The following is an 11349-nucleotide window of genomic DNA, read 5'->3' on the forward strand; positions in this document are numbered from 1 at the left end:
CGTACACCTAATGATAGACGTTCATAAGACACTTATGTAGCGCTAGTGGTCGACCTGCTAACCGTGGTGAGTCAGTTGCTGTTTGGCCTGTGAAATCTTTTACACAGCTCATCTGCGGTTTCAGATATGAAGTTAGATCTGTCTCATGAAGAGATCCTGTTCCAGTTTTTGCTGTGTGGGCTGACCACCTCGCAGTGGGGAAATAAATATAAATGTGATGTTGAGTGCAGTCAAATGATTTTCACATCAAAACTTAGGCTTTTTCTGTCCTATTAACTCACTCTTTTAGTTGTAGTTGTTTTTTCCGTGGAGCTACTGTACCAACACATGCAGCAAATCCTAGGCTGCTGCTTTCTTACTCCCTGGTTTCCACTATATGAAGCAGACGCTTCCTTGGGTCCCCGTCGCAGGCGGTGGGGAGCTTAAAGGGTAAGGTTATAAGACGACTTATAAAGACGCACAGACAGAGCGCAGATGTGCGTGTGTGTGTGAGCTTCAGAGAAGTGTGTGAAGATTTCTCGGATTGCCTTTCTTTAAAATTTAACGTGTTTGTTGTCTGCTGATGGGGCCTCTGAGGAAAGAGGGACGGCATCTTGCAAAGCAGACATGCTGTCATCAGCAGATAGTTAGCTGGCAGGAACAATGGGGCTGGGTCTCTGTCTTGTCTGTCAGTCACTCCTGCATGCAATCATCCAGGAATGTGTTTCTTCTTCAGACAGAGGAGAAAGAGGTGGAAACTGCTACGATAAAACAGCCCTGTTAGCTGGACCCACTTTTGCTGGCGTTGTCGATCACTCCCCGCTGTCTCACATGGTCTTCGTGTTCTCACTACCTCACTGTGTTTTGGGTTTTGTTTCTCTTCTCAAGATATAAAGGTTCTTTTGTCAGTTACAATTATTTTGTCCTTATATAATGTCACTTTTTTCAGTCTGAAACCAGATTTGAAGTAAGTTTTAGTTTAGAGCAGGTCACCTACTAATTGGAAGGTTGTTGATCTGCATGCCAAATATCCTTTTGCAAGATAGCAATCCCAATTTGCTTTCCAATGCATCCATTGGAGCATGAATGTTATCAATGTTGGATAGAAAGCACTTGCATTGGAAAAGCATAGAAAAAAGTGCTTGTATGAATGAATGTTAATGAGTGAAGTTGTATTAAAAAAAAAAATTCTTTGAGTGCTCCGTTTGAGCAGAAATGATATCTGTCCGCTGTTTTTTTTTTTTTTCTTTTCTCCTCTTAAAAAACCCTTTAAATTCTTTTAATTTTTTTTAAAATGTAAACTTTAGTGGAGTGGAGTTGAGCATCATCAGCATTATTCAGCTTTACGGTGTCTTCTTTCCTTCTGTCTCTGATATTATCTATCAGCTGTGGGCTCACGGCGATCAGTAACATGACATATAATACTCAGCAATTCAGGAAATGTACAAACTCAAGTGAATGGATCACTCTGACAGTCACTCCCCGTGACCCTGCGTTAGTCTGCGCAGATCGGCTGCAGCAGATGCTGCTTTGTTACAATCACCACGATGATGATGCTGATGTCATGCCTTTAAGATGATTATCAGTGGAATTCAGTTTGGGTCTCTGATCCTTCACAAGATGGGAGAAAAGTGCGCTTCTAGTTAGTTTACTGTGAACTGCTAACAGGGAGGAGAAAACGGCTGACATTGCAGAAATGTCACATAAATTTGGCTGGTGAAGCAGCTCCAGGCCGGGCGACGAGGCCTATTGTGTGTGTGGATTCAGCTCGGAGCCTGGGCTGATGAAATATTACAACACCGCGGAGTTCCCCTCACACTGTGAATACATTTCTGCTTCAAACAAGTTTTTACAAAATGTCGCGCTATGCTCAAATGTGGGCGGTGCATCAGAGTGCAAATGTGTGAAAGTGATTGATGGGTCATGTGAGAATGAGTCAGAGGAGTGTGTTTGGTGGGTTTATTACCCTGCTGGCCTGTCAGACCACTCTGTGCTGATTGATGGTGTGCTTTGTGTTTGAGCGGGGGACACCTTGTGTGTTTGGGAGGCGAGATGCCTGTTCCAATGTACATGTAAGCCTTGGACTCGTCACTTAGTGTTGTTATGAGAGAGGTCAACCAGAGGTTTAGAGGTAACGGTCTGTGAGAGCAAAGTATTGACAGCTGAGCAGCCAGAACATAAAAATTGGCTTTTTAATATTGTGCCACTGAAAATAGCTCTGACCCATCGGATCGCACTCCGGCACCAGGTCATTGACCCAGTGTGTGGGGAGGGAATCGTGCACTCTTGGAGCTTATCCTGGGCTAGTTTTGCAATTAGGAAGGGCACATTTTCTTCCAGCTGGAGGCATCTGTCATGGGGGAGTCCCATTAACCTGTTTGGGGAGCATGTCAAAGTAATATCCATAAAAATGAGAAGACTCTAGCCAATTGCAGCACACGAGGCAGCATGTGAGTAGTGAAATGTATTCTGGGATAGTGCCGCATCCACCAGCGCACCCAGTTTGCATATGCATTGTAAACCTACTGCAACACAAACCTGCTTTATGTGAACAAAGCTGGACTCTTTTATTCATCACAACTGTTATAACCTGCACAGGGAAATGAGGTCACATTGAAATCAATGTTGCCTGAATGTCAGTGTTTCCCTGTGTAGTTTGCAGTAGTTGACAAATAACTTCTAACATAGAGGCTGTTTGCTGATACTGATGCAGAACACATAGCTGCCATCTGACTGCTCTGATACAGCATATGCACCAAAATCTTTAGTCACAAAACTAACAGATTGCGGTAAATCTGATCCGTTTGGCTCGTCGTCCTCCATGAAAACATGCACTTTATTGCCAGAGAGTCCCGCTGAGTCAGAGTCAGGGTGCTCCATGACTACCGACCTCGTCTTGTGTCGTGTATTTTTTTTAATTTAACATATCATTCTTATCTCTTGTTAAAGAACTTGCTGTTCAGCTTAACTGGAGCTGTGTGAGCTTGCACCTGACCGTTATCTCAGTGCATGCAGCACACATTTTGCACTTGTTTTAAAATGATGAATTAAACATACACAGATGATTTATTTTTTTAATTTTTTATGCACAAAACTCGTCTGTAAAATTCTGCCACATGCGTTAGCTTCCGCAGCTCACCTCTGTTTGACCTCTCGTCCTCCAAACCAAAACACACTCAACCTCAGATGATCAATAAGCAGATGAAAGGTTCAAGCATGTTTTTCTGAAATTGCTGGCTAGCTTAAATGAATTCAGCTATACATGAGGGAGTTTTTATGACACCCTGAGAGTTACAGGGTAACTGTGAAATTGCACATCATATCGCCTCAAGCGCCAACCCCTCACTATGTTTGATATGTTTTGAGCCTGAAAATCATTAACTCCACCTTATGTTGAAGAGGGGATCAATGAGATCCTCCTGGAGGCCTTCTACACTCTCACAGAAGCTCAGATACCAGCAGAAATGCTTTGAGTGCTTTTATGGCTTTCGTTCTTAGCACTTGGAGTAGACTTGATGTACAAAGGCAAGCCCCAGGTGAGATTAGCTCTACTAAAAAAATGCGCTCTGGGTTAAAAGTCTTTGTGTAGTTGAATTGGTTTGGCGGCGTATGCAGAGATGATACTCTTTGTAGGAAAGCTGTACTTTTCCTCAGTCCTTTTTCCGATTGAAGCTCAGTCAGAGCTACAGCTGCAGAGTCTGTCTGAGCCAGACAGAGCTAATGGGATAATGGCATATGTTACAGATGAGTCATTTAACGGTAGCTGAAGGAACTAAAACCACAGAACTGTAAGTCCCACTTATATGCAAAAGCTTCTTTTAATTTGCACAGTTCCTCTGGTTAAATACATCATATTTTATTTTTAGCACATGTTACTGTTACCAGACGCTGCTGTCTGGAAGCTTAGTTGTATAAACACATATGTTCAGGGGGGGAAAGCAGTTATATTTAGAAATTTGAAATATTAGCACTTTGCACATGCCTGTGTTTTCACAGCATGAAAAATGCCTGAACTGTATATGGGAGAGATTTGGTCTTCTGTGAAACGCCAAGTAGAGGTTGACAGTGCGGATAATGTGCTGCTGTTTCAGGGGTCAAGGCTAGGTGAGCGTGACCGCGGGGTATTTTTCAGCTGAAATGAGCAGACTAAATGCATTTGTCAAAGGCAGGAGTGTGTCATGTATCTTATTAGTTTAGCATTTGTGTTAACAGTTCTGCACATATAAAAAAAAAAAAAACTATTAAGAAGTTAATAAAGAGAGTAATGAAACAGGAAAATGCCCACCAGTGTCTGCTAATAAGGGAAGGTTAAATCTTTCATCACTAAAAGTGAGTGAAGTTGATTGAGAGCTCTCCTGCTGGGGTAATGTTTCTTTTTGCTTCATGATGGATGTGGGAAATAATCTTCCTGCTATGTTTCCATCCTCAGTCTGCTAATCTGCTGATCTGCTAACTAATTTTCTCATCTGCAAATTAGTGATTTGCATCAAACACGTCAGTGCCAAAGTGCCTTAAGCTAGCATGCTTTTCCAGTGATTCCAGTAGGCTGCTTTTGTTTCAAAACAGATTTCCTATTGTAAAAGACTCCTCGGCTCGACTCATATGGCCGACCTTGTGAATGGTAAGTTGTATCCCTCTGGTTTTCTGTCAAACCCACTCTTAGTTACAGGCATAGAGACCAGTGGGGAGTCCACTGGCAGACACCAGTTCCTCCACCCAGTTTGTGAGTGGTTGCTAACAGCTTCTGTGAAGCCGTTTGCTAAAGCTGCTGTCATGTATTTTGAAAGTAAAAGTTTAGCCTTTTTTGCCTTCACTGCTGCTCGGCAAGTGGTTGGATAGTGTTTGCAGACTAGTTGGCAAGCAGCTGTGATATGCCGGAAAGCACAAGGAGGTTTTTGGTGCTCTTTGCGTCCAATTTAACATAGTGACAGCCTGCGTGACATAAGATGGCAATGACTAAAATCATCACCTGGCAGCTCCATAATAGTTGTTAGTTTCATGGTTTCTCTATCCATTTTTTTTTATTTACAGTTTTTTGAAGTTACATCGATTTTACATTGAAGTAAGTGTAAATGTCATAGCTCATTAAACTCATTAAAATGCTGTTAAACTATAAAAGTTTCATCATTCTGTTCAAGACTGATCCCCCACACCCCGTTAGTCTTTTTTCCCCTCTTTCATGAGTGTAACTGTATCCCCTAACAGACTGACAGGGTCCCCCCTCTTTACCCTTATAGGTGGCCTCTGTGAGCCCGTACTGACAGAAGAGTGAAAGAGGACATTGTGAATGTTCTTGTCTTTTCTCTGAGCTCTGTGTTTTATTCTGTCTGTCCCTCAACCAGTGCCATTTAATTTATCTGTCACTTTCCCTTCAAAGTCTCTCATCGCTTCCTCTTTTTCTGTTAGTGTGGGTGAGATGTGACCTCAGGGAAAACGACGTGCTGAGCAGTTATTCAGCATCTCGGAGCCTGGATATTAAAACGATTTATGGATTTAATAAGTTTTGTCATCGCATCTTGTGCAATTGCAGAGTAGAAAAAGTGCGTGTGTGTGTGAAGTATGTGTGAGTACATTGCTGAATGGGAGTCATTGTCTATTTTTGTTTTCAGGGAGTTGAGGGGATCTGATGGGTGTCAGTAAGACGGGGAGCGGGGCAGAGAAAAGTGGCGCCGGCTTTGCCCTGGTCAAGCGGACATACTTAACAAAGTCTCTAAAAACTTAATTTCCTAAAAACCCCCTCACCCCAAAAGATTCCTGTCATCACTGACACAGTGGCGCATTGTGTGAGCTTTTCTCTGTGAGACTGGCCTGAATGCATTGGAGGGAAGGTGTGTGCGTGCATGTGTGTGTGACTTTGGTTAATCATAGACTTGTGTATATATTCATTGCGGGGAAAATGCCCTTGTTGCAATGGACCTCAGTTACTCACTGCTCTTGCCCTACAAGCCGTTACAGTGATGAACACACACACACTAACACACTGACTAATGAGGGAGCCCAGGTCTATTCTTGGCTTTACCTTGAATAATGCATTGCTAGGAGCCACATCGGTGGGTTAGAAACGCACAAACTATAGCGACCACACACAGGCGTGGATTGAGGTTGTGGACTAAACCGAAACCACTCAACGCCTCATTACAATTCAGAGCAGAAGCACAATCTGGGATTAGGAGGTAACTATCTAACAGTACGCATTTAATAAAGGTGGTACATTGTGTTACTGCAAAGCATGGCTGCTTGCAAAACCTGAAAATCTCCACACAAATATGAGCGATTCAGATATGTCCATCTACCTCACAGGAAAAAGCACCGTACAGACTGGTGTTTCTGTATTCTGTGCACACTGTTGCACTACATCCTACTGAGTTTACCTTTGGAAGAAGAGTAAAGACCTCATGCAGACTAAACATACGCCATCTTTTTCACGCCATAAATTTGCACGAAGTTGAACGTTGACTTCTTAATGTGCTCTTCTCTGTGTGTCTGTCCAGGCTCTGGATGTGGATCGCAGCGTGCTGTACAAGATGAAGAAGTCTGTGAAAGCTATCTACACGTCTGGGCTAGGTGAGTCTTGACTACGCTCCATCACCACAGCAGATCGCCGGCCTCTTCTGCATTACTGAAAGAACAATGCTGCATGATTCAAATATTATGAACCATTTTAACATGCCAGCACTGAAGCAAAGAGTTAATTTGCAGTAAGACTAGATGCTTATGTCTTACCTTTTGAGTCTCCTTTAGGAGGAGACTCCTTGTTGGAGTGCAGTGAGCCGAATATTTCTACATCTTTATTTAGTAAAAAAATATTTAAGAGGTTGGTTTGCTGGAAATGCTTTTTTTCAGTTCCTTTGGTCTTTATTTTCTGTTTGATTTTAAAAGAAAGTATATCCTCTGTCTTTGAAGTGGAGAGAGAGGTTTGTCTTTTAAGCCCTGTGTATGTGTGTGTGTCATTACCATGCTCATTATGCCTGGCTGTGCCAGTGTTGGGTGTTTTTTAGTGTCTTTTGTTTGGCCTGCCTGACAGAACCCCGCTGAGAGGCAGAAATGGAGAGAGAGGGAGAGAGACCTCTGAACAATGTGCTGAGCACGTCTTTTTCAGAACAGTGTGAGCTCTGTTCAGGCAGGAGGGACAGCTGTCTGATCCAGACCCCCGGAAGGAACAGCTGGGGAGGGGCACAGCCTGTGTTTGTATGTGGCCGCTGAGGCATGGACACACACGTTCTCACGTCACTCTTAAACATGCATTTACATTTATAACGTCCAGCACTTTTCAGTCCCGTGTGATCTTACATGCAGGTGTAAGTGTAGGCGTATAAGCTGCAAAATGTTGCCGTAGGCTCTTCATTTGAATCTTTTTACTGGGACGTTGCTGCATTTCAGACGGTTTTTATAAATGTTTGGAGTAGAAACATTGCTTTGTCTGTAGGAATACCACAGGGGATGCTCTTATTTATGCTCGCATGAATGGAGGTCACCTTTTGTTATCAGCAATTATCAAGGAGAAGCAGCCCAGACACCAGTGTGTTTTGAGTATAACCCAGAGGATTTCAGCTTCATGTCTGTGTGATCCTCATGTGCCGAGTACATCGCATTTTTAAATGGAAACACAATAATGACAGTTATTTAGTATATTTTCCAAATACAGGCTACTAAATTAAAAGCCATGCCTTATACTTTAAGTTTTATTGATCCATATTTCTATAATAACGGTACATCCACTGAGTGTTGTGACAAGGGCAGTTTAAATTACTATCTGCCAGTTCACTTCAGGCTTTTTGTCGCTTACATCTTGCTAACTCGCACTTGTTTTTATTATTAGGCGGCTGCAGACCTCCTCTGTTGTGGCTCAGTGTGCTCCCTGCCCAGCAGCTAAGTGTATACAGACATTTAGCTGCTATGTGGGGAATATAGTGGAGTATGTTGCAGGTGAAGCCAGATAATTACCTTTTGGATTTGGTGGTGATCAAAACAAGAAAACCAGAAAAGTGACTATTATGTTTCTCAGGTGACCAACCCAACAGTGTGTATTTCCTCACTCAGCACACCTGTGTCCCAAATGAGCGTTGCCAGGTTGTTGTGTTATCCCAAAGTCTGACAGACCTCGGTATCATTAAATCTAATGTTTGTCACTTCAGGGTGGCAGGCTAATGCTAAGGATTTAGAATGAGCGATCGGCTTCCTTTGCTGCTGCAGCCGTCTACAGAAAGCTCGGCTTGCTCGCTAGTGGCTGCATATTTCGTAGTTGGACGGCAAGGCAGCCTTGTTTGTTTGACAGCATGCCAAACTAACCCGCACATCAGTGTAATGTAAATGGGTTACATAGCGCCGTAAATAAACAATCCCTCGACTGTAGTTTAGGAGCAGTGTTCATGTGGGCGGCTTTGCAAACCCTTTTACCTGCAGAAACAAGCTACATACACTCAAAAATGATCCTATTGGCTCTTTAAAACCAGCTGAGATTAATTAGATTGTAAGTGGTTAATGACACCATGCAACTTGTATCTAAAGCCAAGCTCTAACATAAATATAGAGGAAAAAGGATCACTTGAGTTTTCTTTGGGTAAAGTGTGAGTAATGTGACACATAGCAGGGAGCCTCAGCACCTGCTATGGCTGACTGACTCTTCCAAAATTCTGCAAAGATATTTTAGGCTGAGAAATAACGTTTTGTAACGATGAGGAGAAAGAGGAGCTGGGTAAGCAGAGGGAATGTTGAAGGTTTAGAGACTGTATTGAGGTCAAATCAACGATTTTTTAAAAGAATTACCATCTCAGGGAAAATCTGAGAGGCTGAGCGTGCATGGTGAGTTTGTAATGTGGATAAAGAAAAAGATGGGAAAGGGAGCGAGAAAGGTGGAGTGGTTTTAAATGAGCAGGAGAACCCTGTGTTGCTGCAGAGACCTGTCAAGGTGTCAGCATGTGGGTTTTGATGAATAAACCAGCAGCAGCATCTCAGACCTCAGAAGGAGCTGGAGCTGATCGCGCAGAGCTGCTCGGACAGGCTTGTCAGAGCTGCTGAACAGAGAATAACTGGAGGGGGATGATGTACCTGTAGCTGGGAAGGACATTTAGTTGCTGAATATAATGCAGAAAGCAGACCACGCTGCATCAGAGAAACACTGAAGTTGATCATGTGTCTGCAGGTAGCAGAGAAAATGAGATTCTCCATAAACTTTTAGCACGATTACCTTTAATTAATGTCTGAGATAAATGGGCCGAGGAGAAACTAAAATGAATGCAGAGAGGACTCAAAAAAGAGCTCATGTTATTTGTGTAAAGCGGTTTCTTGGATTTTAGTAAATACAATTTAGAAAATATAACGTTGTCTTTGCAAGACTGAAGGTTTCAGGTGGAGTTTGCAGCTGGTTAAGCTGCTGGGTACATAATTGATATTTATTTATGTTTATATATAAATATGTATATCAATGTTAAAATAAATTATTTGCATGTGCAGTGGCTTGCACAGAAATGTAGCTTTAGACAAAGTTAAGTTGGCCGAGCTAACCCCCCCAGTTTCTGTTTTCATTCTAAGCTAACTGGATTTGTACTATAGCACATGTTCTCACTCACTGTCATCTCACTTACTGTCCTCGTTCCAGGAATTTGCAAAAAAATTATTTTAGCAAAACATCAAACTTGAACTTTAAGGAAAGTTTTTTTTCTCTCCTTTGATTGTCTCTCATGCCTCTGCGATTCCTTGTCTCTGTCCTGTGGGATTAATAGTCACGCTTCCTTTTCTGTGTGCTTGTGGTCATTTTGCTCAGCGTTGTTTTCATTGAGTCCTTAGAGAGATCTGGAATTGATCGGAGGTCACCGGCGCATTGTGTCGCCGAGCGTCAGCTGACCCGGACTTACGAAGCTGTGTGGGAGAGACGGAGAGAGGAAGTTGCTATCTGGTGATTAAACCCCGCATGTGTGGGAGAGAAATGGAAGAGGCTGCAAAACAAGCCTTTGGGATGTAAGATAATCCTCAGCAGACGCCTGGAAAGCTGTACATGTGTGTGTTTGTAAGTTTAGGAGGAAAGATACAGCGGTGAATGCCACAGGCGTGAGCAGGCTTCTGTCTTGCAGTGAATGCAACTTTATCATTTCCTGAGGTTGAGCAACAGGAATCCTTTTCTCTCCCTTTGACGCACAATACGCTGCCATTTACTTTCAAGCTGACTTCTTAAGCCATTTCTCATGCTGATTTTAAATAGACAATAACATCCACTCTCAAAGTTTCCCTCAAAGGAAGATGAAAGTACTGACTTCAGTTATACAAAGGAGAGGGGACCATCTATCCTTTTATTTTCCTTATCTTCATACATTACTGAGACAATATACGCTCAACAGCCAGTTTATTCAAACTGCTTATTAATGATCTACTGCAAATAACACGAGAAAGCTTGTTTCAGAGATACCAGGAGAAACGAAATAAAGATGACTTATTATGAACTGTGACTCATGCAAAGCTACACTAGTAGAAACTAAGATTAAAAATACGGACTAGAAAAAAGCACAACATTCCCCACATTGAGTTTTTTGCAGAAGGGTAAGGGTTTATGTTAAAGTGGGCTGAATTGTGGTTATTTGCATACCTGTGCAATAGCCTGAGGAATCACTAAGAACTCGCAGTCAGCCTGACAGCTCTTCACTAATTGTAGCTCATTTAGTGTTTTCTTACTTTGTTATATTCTGAGTTTGTCTTCTCTGAGAAATTTCCCTGTAACCTCTCGTCAGAGCCTGAGTCGGCGTCTTTTAGATCTGCAACAATAAAAATCAGGTAAAATCAGCTTATGTAATGCAACAATCAATGAATCTTTTAAGCTCTAATCATATAAAATCCCAATTCCCCATTTTCTGTTGTTGCATATCTTTAAGTGAGGTTCGGAACACCAGTGTTATTTCATGGAAATGTTTACTCAGTGTCTACACATCTGCAGGTAAACAAGGAATTAGCAGGTTGTGTTTGCAGTGTAAACTACAGGAAAATGTCTCTCCTGTCCTTTGTTGGGTTTTTTCCTGCCACGTAAACTCACACGCCCTCTGCTCTGTACTACGGGGCTGCATGCACGACATGTTTGGGTCATGTTACAACAAATACACATGTAATCACTAAGCTGCCCTGGAGGGGTTTGTGCTATTTGTCAGCTTTGAGTAGGGCTCTCATGTGCCACTTCAAAAACAACAACAGGACCCCGCCCTGTTGGCTCGAAACCTGGCTGAGCTAAACAGCTGGAGCGGATTTGGAAAGCGGGCTGTGGATGTGTGGCAGTGGTCGGTTTCTGACACATGACGGTGATTGAAGTTTACTACATCTTTGTGTGGTACATCTCACTGCAGGTCTTTGTTATGTAAAAGAGGATTTGGTGCTTTTGGTTTTTTATTT

The 11349-nt window shown here is 42.5% G+C and overlaps 1 protein-coding gene across 3 annotated transcripts in view; it reads left to right on the forward strand.

Annotated features, from left to right (window-relative positions):
• The window catches only part of asap2a (ArfGAP with SH3 domain, ankyrin repeat and PH domain 2a), a 55072-nt gene that overhangs the window by 10361 nt on the left and 33362 nt on the right, over positions 1–11349 (forward strand). For all 3 annotated transcript variants that reach the window (XM_005723921.1, XM_005723920.1, XM_005723922.1), the window contains exon 2: positions 6471–6543. In XM_005723921.1, the coding sequence (XP_005723978.1) occupies positions 6471–6543 (73 nt within the window). The remainder of the gene's footprint in view (positions 1–6470; positions 6544–11349) is intronic.

Source organism: Pundamilia nyererei, unplaced genomic scaffold (assembly GCF_000239375.1).
Source record: "Pundamilia nyererei isolate P.nyererei 1_Seehausen unplaced genomic scaffold, PunNye1.0 scaffold00010, whole genome shotgun sequence".
Lineage (NCBI taxonomy): Eukaryota > Metazoa > Chordata > Actinopteri > Cichliformes > Cichlidae > Pundamilia > Pundamilia nyererei.